This window comes from Phaseolus vulgaris, chromosome 7, assembly GCF_051622355.1.
Source record: "Phaseolus vulgaris cultivar YP4 chromosome 7, ASM5162235v1, whole genome shotgun sequence".
NCBI classification, from domain to species: Eukaryota; Viridiplantae; Streptophyta; class Magnoliopsida; order Fabales; family Fabaceae; genus Phaseolus; species Phaseolus vulgaris.
The window spans coordinates 2,938,469-2,959,035 of NC_143504.1; the positions used below are offsets into that span (position 1 = coordinate 2,938,469).

At 32.0% G+C, this 20,567-nt stretch overlaps 2 protein-coding genes and 1 non-coding gene across 3 annotated transcripts; 2 read left to right on the forward strand and 1 right to left on the reverse strand.

Moving 5' to 3' along the window:
* Positions 1–332: 332 nt before the first annotated feature.
* Positions 333–6,355, forward strand: ELP2 (elongator protein 2). Its single transcript, XM_068633950.2, has 10 exons — positions 333–597; positions 688–775; positions 958–1,043; positions 1,183–1,336; positions 1,430–1,590; positions 1,703–2,374; positions 2,658–2,979; positions 4,687–4,904; positions 5,190–5,367; positions 5,638–6,355. The coding sequence occupies exons 1-10, from the start codon at positions 448–450 to the stop codon at positions 6,123–6,125; spliced, it is 2,517 nt and encodes an 838-aa protein (XP_068490051.1). The 5' UTR covers positions 333–447; the 3' UTR covers positions 6,126–6,355.
* Positions 6,356–8,529: 2,174 nt separating this feature from the next.
* On the reverse strand, positions 8,530–11,424 carry LOC137830118 (uncharacterized). The gene is made up of 2 exons (XM_068637267.1): positions 9,976–11,424; positions 8,530–9,762 (listed from the first exon to the last, which is right to left on the reverse strand). Exons 1-2 carry the CDS (start codon positions 11,202–11,204, stop codon positions 8,808–8,810), a joined length of 2,184 nt encoding a protein of 727 aa, XP_068493368.1. The 5' UTR covers positions 11,205–11,424; the 3' UTR covers positions 8,530–8,807.
* Positions 11,425–19,158: 7,734 nt separating this feature from the next.
* On the forward strand, positions 19,159–19,230 carry TRNAG-UCC (transfer RNA glycine (anticodon UCC)). The gene has a single exon. It is a non-coding gene; the product is annotated as a tRNA-Gly (tRNA).
* The last annotated feature ends 1,337 nt before the right edge of the window (positions 19,231–20,567 follow it).

Genomic DNA, 20,567 nt, shown 5'->3' on the forward strand with positions numbered 1-20,567 from the left:
GATATGGTGCAGGAAGCAATTGCCATCCAAAAACTATTTTATGGGAGTAATACAAGAAGGATAAAAATGTATTTTCATGTTGCGTATGCAGGTGGTAGAAGAAGATATGGAGGTGCAGGAAGAAACAGTCTGCAGAACTACTCTATTATAAAGAAAAAAAACTGGGATGCGGCTGATGATAAAATAGAGAAAGATGAAGGGTACAAAAATATAATTTATTTTCATTAGGGCTAAAATGGTCTTTTAGGGCACTCATGGAGGTGCATGAGGAAACCACCGATGCAGGAAGAATTTGCGGATTACAAAAAACAAAAGAAGCCCACTTGGGGCCCAATTCTCTTCTCTTCTTTCCAACGATCGGTTTCGGCTCTATTTTCGCCTGAGAACCCAAAATCAATAGCTTTCGCCGCCTTCAAAGTTTCTCCCTGTGTGCACAGTGCGTGAGAAATGCAAATGCGTGGTGGTGGCGGTGAAGTGGAAGTGAAAAGGGTGTTTATTGGAGCGGGATGCAACAGAATAGTGAACAACGTTTCATGGGGTGCTTCTGGTTTCGTCTCTTTTGGAGCTCACAACGCCGTTGCTATTTTCTGCCCGAAGGTCCTCTTTCCACCCTCTTCTACTTTTACTCACCCTTTATCTTAGATTTTCATTTCCTTTCTTTTTTATTCATCCTTTTGGTTTTCGCAGAGTGCTCAAATTGTGGCCACTCTTCCGGGGCACAAGTCAGTTGTGAATTGCACCCACTGGCTCCCAACTTCCAAGTTTCATTTTAAAGGTGCTCTCTTTCTCCATCTCTCATCAACTTGAACTCTACAAACTCATTTTTTGGCGAAGTTTGACTTGAAGTAAACTATTTGGCATAACGATATAATGAGTTGTTGTGAAATTACTAGACCAGTTTCAATGTTTAATTTTTTTAATCAATTGTTAATATGCTTCTTCCTTTTTGAAGTGCAGCAAAACAATTGGAGCAGCATTATTTGCTTTCTGGGGATGCAGATGGTTCTATTATTTTGTGGGAACTGTCCCTTGCTGATGGGAAGGTATGTGTTCTTCTTTGGTTGTTGATTTTTCTAACTCAGTTTTTTTACGAATAAATTATGAGAGAAATTTGTTTGTTGGGAACTTAGATGGAATTATAAATTATCGTTTCTTGCGTATTTGTCTTTGAATTGTTTTTAGTGGAGGCAAGTGTTACAACTGCCACAAATGCACAAGAAAGGTGTTACATGCATTAGTGGAATTATGGTTTCTCAAACTGAGGCAATGTTTGCATCTACTTCTTCAGATTGCACTGTTTGTGTATGGGAACTTGTATTTCCAATGACTGGTAGCGGTAAGCCGTAGTTCTCAATGACAATGACCCTGTTTAGTACCATGTTAGTAATTTGATAATGTACATTGATTGAGACTTGCTCCATCATTTTAGGTGACTGTAAATTGTCGTGCCTGGATTCTTTCTCTATTGGATCTAAATCTATGGTAGCCTTATCATTAGCTGAATTGCCTGGAGATGATGGGCAAATTGTCCTTGCAATGGGAGGATTGGATAACAAAATTCATCTTTATTCTGGTGGAAGGACAGGAAAGGTATCTGCATCCACATAGTTGTAGATTATTAACATGAACTTTTGGTATCGGGTAGTGTTTTATGTTGGTTTGTCTTTATAATATTTAACTCTTCTTTTTCTCATGAACCCAGCTTGTACATGCATGTGAGCTAAAAGGGCATACAGATTGGATCCGGAGTTTGGACTTCTCATTGCCTATAAATGTGAATGGGGAAGTAAACAATATTTTTCTGGTTAGTTCATCTCAGGATAAAGGCATACGAATTTGGAAGATGGCATTAAGCTGCACTATGTTGAATGGAAACGGTGTATACAAGAAAGGGGAAATAAGCTTATCATCCTATATAGAAGGTCCTGTACTTTTGGCTGGTTCATCTTCTTTTCAGATATCCTTAGAATCTCTTTTAATTGGACATGAGGATTGGGTATATTCAGTAATGTGGCAACCTCCTTTGGTTTCATCCATAGAAGGGGATACCTATTATCAACCTCAAAGTATCTTATCTGCATCTATGGACAAGACTATGATGATCTGGCAACCTGAAAAGACTTCTGGAGTCTGGATGAATGTGGTCACTGTTGGTGAACTTAGCCACTGTGCTCTGGGGTTCTATGGTGGTCATTGGAGCCCAAACGGAGATTCAATTTTAGCACATGGATATGGAGGATCTTTCCATCTTTGGAAAAATGTTGGTAATGATAATTGGCTGCCACAAAAGGTTCCATCTGGTCATTTTGCACCAGTGACTGATATTTCCTGGGCTAGATCTGGTGATTATATTATAACTGCCAGTCATGACCAGGTATTTAAAACACATTCTGTCTGCAAAAGTTATTAACTATTGATCGTGTCTATTAAAATATCTCTTATGATTTTATGTGAACTTGCTTTTTAAAATGTATAAGTGACTTGACCCTGTTGTCTATTAGTGTAAGAACATAATTTTTTATCAGAAGAAAAAAATATTGAAATACAAGCTGCTTGTGTAATTGTTTTAGTTTTCTCAGCTTGGTGTTCAATAATAACTGAATATTTTTCTTGAATTTGAATTGCCTCTGAAACTGCTGACATGTGAAAAATTGCAGACAACTAGAATTTATGCTCCATGGAAAGTTGAGGCTTCTCTCCAAGATGGAGAATTCTGGCATGAAATATCTCGTCCTCAAGTTCATGGTCATGATATAAATTGTATGGCAGTTATTCATGGGAAGGGGAATCATCGTTTTGTCAGTGGCGCTGATGAAAAAGTTGCCAGAGTATTTGAAGCCCCGTTATCATTTCTGAAGACATTAAATAATGCCACTTTGCAGAAGTCTTGTTCTTCTGATGATATCTTGGGAAATGTTCAGATTTTGGGTGCAAACATGTCAGCTCTTGGACTATCACAGAAACCTATTTATGTTCAAGGTCAGCTATTTTGTTGAAAGTTAAAATTGATAGGGATGTGTTGTCAGGGAATTTTTTATCGTTTTGGCAAATGTTGGTTTTCTTTCTTGTAGCGATCTCCGGTGTTCATTTTTCTAGTTATTATACGTGGTTGTAATTACACAAATGGATATAGCCACTGGTTGAGACTAGAAATGAATGCTATTAGGTAAGGGAGAAAATTATAACCATGCGGTTTATTAATCTTACTAGTCAGGTAAAATGTGCTCCCAAACTAAGTTAATTCATAATTCAATGTAATTTACTGGTTAACTTTTCTTTTTAATATTTCAATATTAACATCCATACAAATACTAAAATAAATTTTTTTATTGGATCATTTTTAAACTCAGATGCTAGAATTGATTTGTTCAACCCTAGTATTTACTGCTTGAACTGGGCAGTGGTATATATAGAAGTCTCATAACAGGTTAATTAACTCATCTGTTTCTGTTTAATCTGTATAACATATAAGCTATTGGGAAATAGACTTCTAAATTTTCCCTTGTGGCAATAATGTGAACTTTTTAACCAGGACAATAGTTGTTTCTTTCTACTGCCTGGCCTATTGTTGGAAGGCCTTTAATTTAGAAATGTAAATTTTAGATCATTATTCTCTCATAGGAGTCAATACTGCACTATATAGCATGATAGTGATGCAGACAAGTCCTTGGCCGCAATGGGATTCAAATATAGGAACTGTTTTTCAGTAGTGACCAAAAATAGCAGATTTTTGTGTGTTACAGCATAGCAGTGCTACTATGATCCATTCTTCAAAAAATTCATTTTACCCCTGAAATATCAATGTTTGGGTAAAATATTCCTCAAAATTTTGCCTGTCCTTCATACTTTATAGGACTATTTTTTTATCTTGTGTTCTGTTTCTTCTTCCTTAGCCTTTCGCAAATATTATGTTGCTAATTGTTTTTAAAGAAAATATGTTTTTAGTTCTGTACCGTTGATTGAACTTGTTTTTAAGTCCTTGTATTTTCAAATTGATGAAAACAGTCTTTCCAACTTTTAAAGTTGTGATTTTTTATCCCTCTAGTGCGATTTTGTCACCAATGGAGTTGGCGAGGAAGAACGAAAGTATACTAAAATTACATTTCTATTGCTGTTTTATCTAATTTTTTATGTTCCTTTCCTGTCAGGTATCATCTTTCATTTTGACTTTTTTTCCATGTTCTCTTGGATTGACAATGATTGTGTGCGTAAACTGTGATTTATTTTTATTATGAATTTCTTTAAATTTGGGTTATTTGAGTTTTTGTATGTGCAGTTATAAATTACTGTTGGTATTAATAATATTTAAAGTAATGGTGATCCTGCTATAGCATTTTTAGAGTTAGCCACTACAGGCCTCTAGTTGAGATTGATGACTATTTTGTATTTGTTCTTCATTCGTTTCATGCTTGAATTTATTAACACACTGGTCACTTTCCTAGAGTAGACTCCCTGATTTCTCAGAGATTAAAAAATGGTACATTTTTACTGAACCTGCTATCAAGATAAGCTGACTGAGATACTTGTCACACAGGGCTTTTTAACTGACATATTTGGTGTAAATTTATTTTATAGGAGGTAGGAAGATACTGTATACTACTTTTCAAACAATTAACATTTTTCCTAGCATGTTGAACTGTTGGTGTTTTGAAAGTTTATCATTTTTAGAGTATTTCTACATTGCAGCTGTACATGAGATCCCTGAGAGAAGTGGTATTGATGGTATTGACACCCTTGAAACTATTCCCGACGCCGTTCCAACTGTTTTCACTGAACCTCCAATTGAAGATCAACTGGCTTGGCATACACTTTGGCCTGAATCACACAAACTCTATGGGCATGGAAATGAGCTATTTTCTTTATGCTGCGATCATAAGGGCGAGCTAGTTGCTTCTTCATGTAAGGTATGTAGTGTTGTTAGTCTAGCTATGAACCCGTATTATTATTAGACAGAAGATCTAATGCCTACTTATATTGAAATCCTTTGTGCTCATATATCTCGTAACTAGAGCGGTAGACACTCCTTATTGGGTTAATCTTCATTCAGTGTGTTTTCCCTACATTGGATATGAACTAACTTCAATCAAGTTGACTTAGATTGTTCTTTTAGCCAGTCTCTACCTTGTTCACCTTTCTGCTTTATCAATGATATTGCCATGTATCATTGCACATTTTTTTATGAAATGCAGGCCCAGTCTGCTGCTGTTGCAGAGGTATGGCTTTGGCAGGTCGGTTCATGGAAAGCAGTTGGCCGCTTGCAATCCCACAGCTTAACAGTGACACAGATGGAATTCTCACATGACGACAACTTTCTTTTAACTGTCTCGAGGGATCGCCAGTTCTCCGTTTTCTCAATCACAAGAACAGGTAGACATATCATCACTGTTTAGACATAGAGGATTTGCACCTTTTTTTGATATTATCATTTGGTTATTTTCCTTGGTTGCGACCTGACATTTCTTGAATTGGAATGACAGTCTCAAACCTGCAGAAAACTAATGAAACTGAGCTAACCCTTATCTTGAAGTTAAATATTTCACAATTATTTACTGGACTCTTTCAGTACTTTGACAGTTGCAAGTTTTGTTAGCTACTACAACTCGACAGATATCCTAATCACTCTGTTGTGGTTTACAGGGTCCGGTGAAATTAATTATAGTCTTCTTGCCAGGCAGGAGGGGCACAAGCGAATTATCTGGTCATGTTCATGGAATCCACACGGTCATGAATTTGCAACCGGCTCACGGGATAAGACAGTGAAAATCTGGGCCGTTGAAAAGGACTCATCCATCAGGCAGCTTATGACTTTGCCTCAATTTATGAGTAGTGTGACAGCGTTATCTTGGGTTGGTCTCCATCATCAAAGGGATCATGGACTTCTAGCTGTTGGAATGGAAAATGGGCAAATAGAATTGTGGAATCTGTCTTGTAACAGAGCAGATGATGGTTGCATAGCAGCACCAGGTTTCGCTGCTGCTCTTGTTGTACGTATAGATCCTTTTATATGCCATGCATCTGCTGTAAACCGTTTAGCGTGGAAGAAAAATCAGGAAGATCACACGAGTATGCAACTTGCTTCTTGCGGAGCTGATAATTGTGTAAGAGTGTTTGATGTAACGATTTAGAATTAGATTATTGTTCCCCCTTCTTTTTTGATATATCTGTAGATTGATTTTTGATCGCCAAGAAAATTTATACTTGCTTGCGTTGTTCTTCTCCAGAACTACCAATTATTGTTATTGTTGTCATTGTTAGGAATGTCGTTTGGCTACATAAGCAGAACTCGTTAGGTCCATTTTGTAACAATTATTTGGTGTCACACTATTAAAATAATAGTTATCATATTATTTTCTTATGTAAAGTGATAGACATTATCTTCATTATCCGAAAATTGAGTCCGTAGTCACTAGACACGTAACATCATTACCATGTGAATTGCTGTGTGATCATACTCCAAAAATTTCTCTAATAACGGTCTTCAGTTGATCACTTGTCATTGTCTCGCAAAATTAACGTTGCCACCGTGGTGAGAGGGCGAAAAGTTTGTGATCAAACGCTTGAAAGTGTCTTTAGTGAAAGTTAGGAGGAAACTGTTGTTTTTATGCATAAAATAGGCATAAACGACCATATGCTTGCCAACCTTTATCGATTAAGAATTGTTCATTGTGTCGGTTGTGGATTCAAGCCTAAATGATATGTTATTATTCGATTGATTGCAATAAAGTTTGGGGAAATATAGGAAGATTATCTCGTTCTTTTATGAAAGGAAGAAAAAGAAACACATACTCCAAAAAGGAAACGATTTGTAGAATTGCAATCTTTATTCTCTCATGTAGTAATACACGGTTGTTATGAATTAATAAATGTTCAGTTCATCCTTTCCCACTTCCAAACAAAGGCAAAAACTTCGAATATTCCACTGAGAATAAATAAACGTGGTATGTTCATTATGACAGAAATATTGTTCACCCTTTGAAGTAGATGACTCTGATTTATCAGTGTTTTTAAAAATGATAAATCTTGGGAGGCAGAGAATCAAATTTTAGGAGATGGCTCACTGGTTCCTCTCCCTCGTTATGGAATTCAGTTATTGGAAGCAAAGGGTAATGTGATGCTACTAATTGAAACATGGCATTAATTTCGGTGGGGTGTACATAAACACACTATTCTTCCATGCTTTTGTTAAAGTCATATGGGTTTCCATGACCAACCCAACTTCCCACTTTGGACTAAGGCTCCCTAAAACCTCGGTCGGCAATAATGCACCAATTATGTGCATTGAATCGGTAGCAACTTCTAAGCAAACACCAGATTATGGGATGGTGAGGGACCCTGACCTACGTTGACATTAAAGAGGTAGGGACCATAAGCCATTTGACAATTGCTAGCTCCGTCATTAATGTGGATGATAATGTTAATAATACATTACAAGTCTGCAATAAGTTGTTTGAAGCAGAGTCAGCATCAACCACTAGTCCCAGGATTTTATTTTAAGTCACACATGACAACATTTTAGTGTAGGCAGCTGCTTAATCGTGCAAGCGTCTAGTTGGATAATATTGAGATATAACTATACTTTTCATTGTTTTTACTCATTGTTTCTATTTGGTTTGAGCCCACCAGAATTGTACTCCCAACCATGTAACCAGATAAATCTTGCATATCATCCTAACATTTAAACCTCGTACAGTTAAACTATTCTTATATAAACCACTAACTAGTGCTTAGTGCAGACTAAAAGTACAAGAAAACATCGAATCTTATGTACCTTGCCACTAAGTCTCATGAAATTCAGCACAATCAAACATTATGTAACGTGCACTCTGCTGTGCAGGGTTTTATATTAAATCTTAAAATTCACTATACGCTAAAATTTCACATAAATCAAACACTTTTGTTGTCAGTGTTATTATTATACAGTTGTGTTTTGCTCAAGAAATTGGTCTTGTTACTGTAAGTGCCCGTCTTTTTTACCAGGTAGCAATTGAACTCTGTTCCTCCAGTTATCTCAACAATGCAGAGACTAGCTTCTATGACAGAATTCTTGCATAAAATGAAAATAAGCCATTAGACCAAAGCTGGGATAAGTGTAAACATAGTGTTGTCGAGCGTGATCAAATTTCATTGAACTGACTAGTCTCTGAATAAAGTCATACAATGCAGCTTCAAATGATAGTGAAGGATCCACTTGATTATCGAGAAATCCAAGGGGCAGTAATTTTTTAGTTGTGCATTTAAAAGCTGGATGTAGATGATAACTCAAAGCGCAGCTTTCATCAAGGAGAATCAAATTCAAACTAAAAATCATAGGGTCAAGCGCAGCAAAACCTGAAGTCAATCATAAGAAATATGATATTTGCGTGTAAACGGACAAGAGGATTGAAAATACGGCGGTCAAATAAGAAGCCTGGGCAAACTGCTAGTCCAAGACTTCAAAATGGCCTTACCCATTACACTTGTAAAGAGGAATTAATAGTTTATCATGAACACCATGACAAGAAAAGAGCAAGAAACAAAAACCCGCTAATCTATATGACAATCATTTCAGGAATTAATATTTGAACTTCACAATACAAGTTTCAGACTTGACCTTTTACAGTATAACCTTGGACCAATTTTGTTTCCTATATAAATTATAAATTATGACATACAAGAAAGGGTACAAGATGATCACAGTTTCTTATTTTTCTATCGAAATACATACCACAAACAGTTCACCAAACATGACGACAGGAACTGCATATAAAACTTAAAGGGAAACCAAACCCATTTTTTTCAAAATTGTTTCTTTTTTTTTAAGTACTGGTTTATAATGGCTGTGAGGTTCTTATCTGCTGCTTCAAACTGTCTGAGGGATGCTGAGCTGAACCTTCCTGCATCATCACAGCAGCAGCAGTCATAGTCTGGTACTGGGAAGGCATTGTGGGTGGCAAAGGTTGAGAGTAGTATATTTGAGCATGAGCAGGGTCGGCATAATCAAAAGCATAATTCGGCTGAGGAGCAGAATTGGGAGCCATGGACTGTGATGGATGGTGAATCTGTGAGTAAGTGACGTACTGTTGCTGATGTTGGCTTGTAGGAACTTGAACTAGTTGAGGGGAGCCAGCAGTTGCGGCTCTGTAAGCATTCATTTCAGTTTTAGGCATGGGGGAATTTCTCATGGGATTGTATGCAGCAGATTGTGGAACCAATGTAGCAGGATTTGGTGGAGTTTGAGGCCGGCTAGAAGCAAGATTTCCCGCAGACTCACCCATATTAGCCTGCTGCACAGGCAGGTTGTAAGCCTGCGGCTGCCTCGTATGAACATAGTAAAGTTGTGGATGCTGTGGATGCTGTTGATGTTGCTGGGAAGGATATACAGGATAATACGCAGAAATTGCAGGATTATGGTGGATGAAATGTGTGCCATGAATAAACTGTTGCTGCTGTTGTGGAAGTCCCTGCTGGTGCTGCTCGAATTGCTGTTGTGAAAGCGCCTGCTGGTGCTGCTCGAATTGCTGTTGTGACAGAGCCTGCTGGTGCTGCTCAAATTGCTGTTGTGGCAGCTGATGGGACTGCTGATGCTGTTCAAATTGCTGTTGTAACAAATATCCAGGGTCCTGTACATGTTGCTGCATCTGGATCCGACCGTGCGGATCAGAAACATTAAGCTTCGGATCCACAGGGTTACTAGGAACCCTTGTAGTCCCAGATTGAATCTGAACTTGTTCTTGATAAACAGCAGGTTTCTGACGCGAAATTGAGTTCGCAAGACTACTATCACTGCAGGATCAAAACAATCACCAAAAACCTAATTCAAACAGTGCCAATTGAAACCCATAACCAAATCACCTTATTAATCCTATACACTCAAAACCAACCCCTTGATACAGCACACAGATGAAATATTAATGAATCCAATTTTATTATTTTTATTATTAGAACAATCCTCAGCCAAAGCCAAAACCAGAAAGAGAAATTGAAAACTGAGTATACCTTGAAACTGAATCAGGAGAAGGCAAATCAACAACACCGCCGCTACCACCAGTTGACTTCTGTTGAAACTGAGGAGCAAGTGCTTGTGTCTGTGACTGTGTTTGTGTCTGTACCTGTGGTTGAGGAGTGGGTGGCTTTCTATACCCAACAGGAACCCCATGATCGGATCTCTCATCATCGGAGACAACCCGGTTGAGATAATCCCCGACGACAATCGTCGGTGGCCCAATCGGTACACCCACGGCGGAGAGAGTTGCCGGGACTGACGGAGGAGGCGGCGAAGACAGCAAAACAAAACCCTCATCCTGCTGCTTTTGCCCCACACCAACCCCCATCTGCGCGAACTGCTCCTCAATCCCCATTACCTTCTGATCCTCCACGACGTGAACCCTAATCGGCGGCAAATTGGCCAGCGACGGTGACGACGAAGTGGACCCAAACGACGACGTCGTCTCGAGCATGGGCGAATCAGGAACGGAGTGAACATCCTGCTTCAAATTCTTTCCGTTCCCGAAAGATCCACCCAACGAAGCGCCACCACCAACACCAGCACCGGCACCACCTTCCCCAGCGTCCTTCGAACCGGGCTCGAGGTTGTTCCCAGCCACCTCGTCGTCGAGATCGACCAGGCAATTAACAGAAGCAGAGTCGGAAAAGCCTCGGTTAGGTACTCCGTTGCCGTTCAGGGCATTCAAGAACCAGTCGTCCGATTTGGTTGAGGTGTCAAGGATTTGGGAGGGAATGGAGTGAGTGGAATCAGGTTTGGTAGCGAAGAGAAATAGGCGGATGCGGGAGGGTTTGATGACGGAAGTGGCGGCGGCGGCAGTACGGTCGTACTCGTCGATCATGTTCTCCAGGTCTTCGTCGGTGGTGACGGAGATGAGGGAATCGAGGTCCTCGTTAGGAAGCTGGTACTTGAGCGTGAAGGGCCGTCCGTTCAGGAATGTCTTCGAGAGGCGCGTGGAGAGGTCCGCGAGTGAGGTGGCGCGTTCCGCAACGATGATGCGCGTGTCGCCGCCGACGTAGCAGAGGGACTTGTCGTGTGGGCGCGGTACGATATGCCCGCCGTAGCTGCACATCAGACGTAGCTTGGACGAGGCCGGCGCAAAGGGCTCATCCCAGGAGTCGGTGTTGCGGGAGCGTGGGGAGGATTCCACCGAATCAGGGTAGTTGAGGTGTGGCGGCGGAGGTGGCGGCGCAGTCGAGGGGGTTGGCGGTTGCACCTCCATGATGAGAGAGTGAGAGAAGGAGAGAGAGAAGGGAGGGGGTAACGCGCTCTTGGATGTTCTTATAGTAAGTGGATGCTGTTCTTGTTTTTATTTTATTTTTTTTGTTTAATATAAAAAAAAATGTTTTTATTTAGTAAATATATTTTGTTTGGTTGGTTATTGGGAAAAGCGAAGTCCGGGTTGGAATACTGTGGGAAAGGGGAAGTGGAAAAAAACCTATGTGGAGGAAATATGAGCCTCTGCATTTCACAGCTGGTTTACTCATTGGTCCCACTTCCCTTTGCTTCTTTCTGTCCCATGCAAATCCTCTCACTTTTTCTATCTTTTTTTTATAATAATAATCTTAATCTTTCTTCCATCTTCTCATCTCTTATTTATTCAACCCTCATATTTTCAAATAAACTTATCTCATTCAAAACCTTTTACCAACCAATTTTCCAAATAATTTAAAAGGCATGAATCTACTTTAACCAAACTCAACAACCCAACTTCAAATAAGAATACATCTTTATCAAAACCCATAAATAGCATAATAACCAAATAATTACTAATAATCATAAGTTTAGTGTATCTGTCATGTTCATGGCCAAATAGAATGAATAGCAGAAAGTAGTAGAAATGAAAATGGTAAAGTTGTATTGGCATAAATAGTTTGCATTTTGGGGTATGTGAAGGTGATTTATACTTTTAATCATAAGTGTTACTCTTGTGAAACCTTAGACTTTAATCACTCACTCCAACCATAATTAAGCAAAATTGCATAGCCGCAACGCAAGTGGGTAGTGACTAAACGTGAAAAAAAAAAATATCAGGCTATAACTATATAAAGCCGTTTTTACGTTAGATGGTATGATATAAGTAACAGGTTACGGCGTTACAACGGAACTAAGTGGGTTTGACGCGCTTAGTAGGTTACAATAGAAGGCGCGTGGAAATAAGGGTAAACTGCGGGCATAAGGTTTAGGCTGTAAAGTGAGAACTGACAACTGCCACAGTAACGTTTTCACCTGATGCCTGACTCGGATTGGGCGTTCTTCCAAACTCACAACAGAAAAATACACGTCATTAACCTTTTTTCTGTCAAAAACACATAAAAATAGAAAAAAAAAATTAATCAAAATTAAAAAAAAAAAATAGACTACATTCTTCTTTTAACCAATTAATTCAGATTTTAATCATAATAGTATTTATTACGTTAACTATGAAATTTGTATCAAAATCAGGGTTATAAATTATATACACATATCTTCCAACATATAATTCAATTTGTGAAAATTGTTTTGAATTTAACACATAAATTTATAATAACATTTAACAGTTTTGTACAAATATCCAAAATTAGTATTAAAAATACATCACAAAAAATTATTGCATGAATATTTTAACACATGGTAAATGATTGGATAATGAAAAAATTATGTCATATTCATCGTTTAAGTTAATATATTTTTGGTGGACATCACTTTTTATAATTAAAAAAGAATGTCTTGTTTAAATAATTTCATGTTATATAGTGAAATACCTTCCTAAAGCATAATTGAATTGTATTATTTTTGTTCAAACACTCACTTTTATGATTGAGTGTTCATCATTTGATAATATCTTATAAGTTATATTTAATCAAAGAGAATGCTAGTGTGATAAGTATAGAATCTCAATAGTATAAATTCAATGTATTAGTGTATATTTCAGAATTCATGTTTATATGATAGAACTTATGTGATATGAGTGTGATTGTTAGTAGGATTTTACAATAATTTATTAACTTATTTTTTTATGGTTTATAATACAATTTGATATAACGATTATATGATACGTTTAGTATGATTATAAGTTAATATATAAGAATATTATGAACAAGTTAATATTTGAGAATATTATCTTATACTATATATATTTTGTTTGATCTTTTTTTTATGCATACAAGTTCTTATGAAAAAACCCTTCAATTATTTATATATATCAATCAGGATGTTATATTTTTCTTATTGAACCAGACTTTTACAGTAATTATCTTAAATTATAAAAAAAATACTTTATGCATAAAAATTGTCATATAGTGAATCTAACATCTTCCACAGATTTTTTTATTGATAGGTAGTATAAAAAAAATAAAAAATCCTCAATATAATTAAATTTTAAAGAATTTTATAAGTTTAGTTTTATTTAAGTCATTCTTATTTTTTATACTGCTTCATTACAAAATAAAATTAGATTGATGTACCTTTACGGATATTTCTCCTACATAAACATAATTTTATCCATATTTGTTTTCAAATAAATCTCTATCGTTGGTTTAGAATGCAATTTTTTTCCTCATATATATCTCTTGTACTTATTATTTAGTTGAAAAGAAGAAAAAGTTATATATATTAATTACGGTAGTGCCAACTAGTTGTACTTTATTGGATGAAAATCACAACACTAAAAGACAAATCCTATCAAAACAACTTCATTTTTTAAAATATATATTTTATTTTATAATAATATACAAATAAATTATTTACTACTAAAAGTGACCATGAATTTAACCTCGCAATTTAACTATTATGTGTCAATTCTTTTATTTTCAAATACAAAATCAACTCATCTCCTTCTATATAATGTAAGATTATAATATTTTATAAATATATGTTAAAAAAGTAAACTAATTTAAAATAAATATTATATATATATATCATTTTAGAAGAAAAACAAATATATATATATATATATATTTTATTAATAGAAAATTATTACTCTTTACATTATTGAATACTATATAAAAAATATTTTGTGTGCTCATTTGAAGAAACTTTTCAATTTATTCTATTCATATAATTCATTCGGATCCCAAATTACTTTTTTTTCTCATTACATCCTCAATTAAATTATTTTTAGAACACATTAATTATTTTATTTTTTAATTTTAACTTTTGTCATATGAAAAAAATTGACTATCAATATGTTGAATTGTATAAACTATTAATTAGGTAACCTAAAAAATTATCTTAATTCTTTAATTCTTACTTTCTCTTTTGTTTTGTTACATTTTTTTTTTCTTTCAACATTTACCTCATTTGATATTTAAATTATTTGAAATATTATTCTTATAAAATATTTCGTAAAAGTAATAAATATTATAGTTATCATAAATTTTTAATTATATATAATTTCATTTGTTATATTTTAAAAATAATTATTTAATTAATATTTTAAATAATATTCAGATATGTATATATTGTTACCTAAGGAAGACGGCGTAACTATAATACCCCAATAAAAACAAAAACGAAAATAAATATAAATTTATATTTTAAAAATGAAGATAAATATAACTCATTGTCATCATTTGACATTTCTATCGTGAAATTGCAACAACTATTTCTCAACTTTATAATAGCATGATAATGGTTACATTCCGGTGTATTATGATCATTGAAAACTGAAAAGAGAGAAAACGAAGAATTTTTTTTTTGTTTTCATAAGTAGAAATGGATTTAAAATTTAAGAAAAAAATAGTAAAAAATTAATTTATGTGATAAAGTAAAAAATATATATAATAATTTAATGATTTAAAATTTTATCCAAATATCGTTGTATTAAAATTTAAATGTAATTAAATTTAAAAAAATATTTAAATGTATCTTACTTTTTTGTTTACAATTTTTTTTTTATGTGTATAACGTGCTGTAGTTTTATTTTATATATAATGGAAGAAATCTTAGATAGTTTGCTTTAATCCACCTGTTCCCTATTTTTTTTTTTTTAAAAAAATATACACAAAATATGATTAATTAATTTAACATTATTTATTTTTCTATATCATCATCCTTACACAAAGATTAAAAAAAAAGGGTTAAATAAATATGGGTAAAAGGTTTACATAATTACATTCGAAATAGTAAAAAGATTGCAATTAATACACATAATTTTCAATCTTTCATCATAGGTTTTGTGTTGTAATCTAGGTAGCACAGACACGAGGAGATACATAAAATTTCTAAAATGTAAGACACAGAGACATAAATCTATATATTATATAATTATAAATTATATAAATTGACAATAAAGATTTATGTGCACAAGTATGTTCCTAATTATTTTTTTGAACAGAAAAATTATTTTCATGATTGGTTCACAATGATTTGTTTCTTAATTTTATAATCATTATAACAATTTATACAATAAAGTTTGAATTTTGAGAAAATTAATATATTTTTCCTTTTTAAAATTGTGTTAGAACCGTACTATAATTGTCATAAATCTAACAAATACTTTTTTAGTTGGACATTTTAGGGATACGTATCCTACAAGTATCATACGTGTACGATGTCCAATACAAGTATCGGACACCACGCCATTTAAAAGGAGTGTCTGAACATATAATTCTTCAAAACACTCCTTAACACATAAAAATGTTATAACTATTTAAAACTACAATAATAAATAAGAGTTTCAGCTATCAACTTTTTTGAAACACATAATATAATATAATAAAGAACATAATATATAGTTAAGGGTAAATACCCTCACCCTTAACCTCTATTTTTTATTTATTAAAAAACCCTAACACAATTCAACTTAATTTTTCTCTGTTAGATTTGGAATAAGTGTAAATTAATTCCTAATTGCAAGGTTGATTGTGATCCCTACCTTTTAGTATTTTTGTTATTATAGTTTATAGTACCTTTATGTCACTCATTATTCTATTTTATATTAATACAATGTACTCAATATTAATATTTAAAATAAAATATTTGTATATATAATATTACATTATTTATTAATTGAACAAAATATTTGCCATTTATATTTATGTCTGATTTATAGTAACTTTATATCCATCATTATTCTATTTTATATCAATACGATATACTCAATATTAATATTTAAAAGAAAATATTTGTATATATAATATTACAATATTTATTAATTGAACAGAATATTTACCATTTATATTTAAGTCTGATTTACTTTATAAGTTTTTAAACAATATTCTTCTGTTATTAAATTCATATATAAGGAAAACGGAAATATTATCATTTGATTGAGGCCCTTAAATATTAATGCTACGAAAAATACTATTTGTTATTTTTTAAATAAGACGATTTAATTGAAATGATTCACCTAATTAAACATGTACAAATATCTTATATATTTTTCAATTGAAATATTTAAATAAATTTTACTTTTTATTATAATAAAATAGCTTTATATTCTATTCAATGTAATAATTTTCTAGTCAAATGTATAAATTGTGTATCAGTTATCATAATCACTACTATTATTTTAAATTTAAGTTTTAAAGGTAGATTTAAAATTAAAATATTGGAGCAGTCACATTCTTGTATATATATATTTATAATATTTTTTTTATGATAACTAATTGTGTTTAATGTAAAAAAGTAATAATTGTATAAAGAACTATTTTTTTATATATTCTGTTGTGTTTATCTATTTGACTTTGTTATTATGACTAAAGACTGTCATGAGATGACACAAAAGGACCGTATTAAAAAATATAAAATAAAATAGTATAAAAAATATAAAATATTTCTACACAAATAAGAAAAATATAATCATTTCATAATTTACAAAAACAAAGCAACACATAATGGAGTATAATTTAGTAAGTAATTTGTAAAAAAAAAATAACTAAATAAAAAAAATCACATGAATTTTATGATAGAAGTTGAAGTTATAACGTAAAAAAGTAACTCAAATAATCATTTTAGTCCCAATATTCTAATCTCAAATTCACTATTATTATGACATATATTTTCCTTTAGTATTTGTGACTCTAGCATAGTTTTATATAAAAAAATTAAACATTTTTTTGATATACTTCATTTTGAGATTGTTTTTACTTTTAATTCAAACTTTAAATATTCTGAATATTTATAATAAAAAATTATTAAAATTAATTATTATTAATTTTTAAGATGTTAAAATATTTTATGTTAATTCATTAATGTAAATATTATAATACTATAATATAATTTGTGTTGAATTTTTGTTATTATATAAAAGAGTATTTAAAAAATCTAAAATTTAAACTAAAAATAAAAATTAATTTCATATTAATAGAAACAAAAATATATACGAAACATGTACAAAAATATTATATAGAAAAATTCATAACAATATAGCATTGTACATATTTTATCTTATAAAAGTATTTGAAATACGTATTTGATTAAATGATAGCTTAGAATGTGTGTGGGTTGAGTACTGTATGGTTATTAAATGATACCTCCATGCATATTTATTGTTTATAAATAAAGTAAGTGTGCATTTATTATATGAAACACTAATTTATATGAAAAAGAGTACTTTAATAATTATTTCCTCAAAAGATGACAATGGTGCATGGTCCAGTGGCCTACCTCCACCCAGTTTTCGAAGATGTCATTGCCAGCTCATGCATGACCCCACTCACCTTTGACCCCAAAAACAATCACTTTGAATTTCAAGAACCTTCACAAAGCTCTCAAACATGTCCATGCATCAGAGAAAACCACCTAATCTAAGTTAGATGTTTTTTTTAAGAAAATTCCCTATCTCAAATCTAAAACATTGAGAAATCTAAAATATTTAATTGAGATTGGTTAAATTCTGAGATGATTATTGATCGTATTCTTTCAAGTTTCATGAGCTCTAAGGAAATTAGGGGACTCCATCCGTAAAAAATACTCTCACGCTCAAGTCAGTAAGAATATAAAATATATAATGAGTATAATGTAAAATATGAGTTAAAAAAAGCACTTCATGTATTATTGTGTACGTTATTATTTCTTTTGTCTCAGTTGTAGTAGTTTCTCGTCTGTTCCCCTTTATTAGATATCTTCTCTTTTGACATATTCTAACATCATGACCTTAGTCCGATGATGTATAATAATAAGTCGTTCGTCAATCTTCATATTCGAAAATAATGTTGTATTAGTGCAAAACAAAAGGTCTCGATTAATTAATTTTTATTATTCAATTAGAAAAATATCAAGACCACACATAAAAGGAGTGTGGTGGATTTATCAATATATATAAGATAATGTATTACAATAAAAATTAAATTTACACATGGATTAAGAATACACTTATTGTTGACCATATTAAATATTATTTGGACAAACTAAAAATATTAATGAAGTAAAGTGAATTAGCATTTGTTAAATATAAAACATTAACATTGAATGAACGAGTCATTAACTTCAATTCTCTCTAATCTCAAACAACAAATAATTTATGGAGTATCATATTGAACACTCAACCCTAGAAGAAAACAAGACACCCACGAAAACTATGTATCTATGTATTACTTCACACGTTAAATCTCCTCTAGATATACGTAAACAATTTCACCTATATTATATCTCTTCTTATTGACTACACATTAAAATTTAATTAAACAGTTTAAACTTAAATTCATGATAGAATTGTATTTGTATTTAATGAAAAACTGTGACAGAAAAGATTATTAGCTACAATTAGTTTAACTGTTGATAGCTGGTGAACTAATATTTTTTTTAAAGCAATTACAGCATTAGTTAATGAAAAAAGTGTAATATAAAATGAAAATGTTGGAATTTGGGAATTTTCTAGAATAGAGCACGCGTTTTTATATTGCATGCTATGCATAGAGGTCAAACATACAATATCGGGATAAGATAGCGTTTGACGTATTTAATATTTAAAAACAAATATTTATTTATGAGTTCTTTAAAAATATAAAATATAGTAGTTTTCTTATCAAAAAGATATATTTTTTTAAAGAATTAAGTCAAATAATATTTAAGAACAAAATCTCCCTCTCATGTTATATATACTTCCATTTTTAAGAATGTATTTTTTTTTCAATTATTACAGCATAACCCTTTTTAAAGTGATTTCAAGGGTATATTATTTTTCAAGTGATGAATTTAAAATGGTATAGTTTATAACAATTTATTTTAATGTCTATAGTATAACATCAACAGCGTTTGTAGTCCAACGGTTAGGATAATTGCCTTCCAAGCAATAGACCCGGGTTCGACTCCCGGCAAACGCAATCTTTTTAAATCTCTCTTTTGAATGTTTTTTATATTATTTTTCTCTGCTCCTACTGACAAGATACATCTTGTTATCTTTAATATAAGATATATATTTTTTACTTTTAATTACATAATAGATAATAATTAATTTTTTATATTACGTTATTTTATTTGTCCATATACTATTTATTTTATATTATTTAGATTACTGCTTTTTGATATATACTTTTTAATCATTATATTAGTCAACATAACATAATTAAGCTGTCTACTTAAAAATATACTATTTGCTTTATTTCAAATTTGATTGAAAAATATTTTAAAATATAGCTACTTTGAATAGTGTGAGATACACTAAAAAAATATAATAACTTAAAGTAAAACATATACTTAAAATAATTAGATTATGAAAGAAAATAAAAATAATTAAAATTAACATGTCTATTTTTATATTTATATTTGTTAACTATTTTAAGGTATAATTTTACTAATACTTATAATATAATAAGTTGAGTAAACATATTTCATCTGTAAGTTGTCAATTGTAATTAAAGTTTATATATTTTATTGTGTTTGCTTGGAATAACTTATTTTTTTTTTTTTTTCCACTTTTGATGTATGGGTTGTGTATAATATATAAATAGAGTTACTTCTTATTTTTAATGAAACTCTCATCCAAACATTGACGAACATAATGACTTTTTAAAAAAATTTAAGTGATTCTAAATTTAAGTAGGATGATGTTAGCACGATGAATATCTTGAATGAATAATACTTATCTATGTGATTTCACAGTTTAGATCTTGTGAAAACCAGTCATTATCTATCAATATTTTTTTTATGCCGTGAATAATCTGAAAAAATAACAGTTAACAAAAGTAATAATCTAATTTAAACAAAAATCATTTTTTTTTTGTTAAAAAACTATATATAAACATTAATTTGCTTCTAAAAGATTACACAATTAACTAAATTAGCTACTATCACAGAAAAAAAAAATCCTTTAAACTTTCAGTCAATTTAATCTTTCTTTCATATATTACACTAATTAACTTGATCTTTAAATTGAGGAAAAGACAACATTACTAACTATATCTATATTGAGTAATTAAATTTTATTTATAAAATACACTTGTACTACATTAGGTATAAACAGATTCATGCAAGAAAATATTAGAGATAGTCACATTAAACTTGCACTTACTATGAATTACAAAAAAAAATCTTTATTAGCTTTAATGAGCTTAAGAAAAGATCATATTTTGGGTTAGAGAGAAAGTAATTGAAAAACTATGTGACTGCAAGGGGACATGATGAATCTTGAACAATATAATATGATAATTAGAGACAAAAT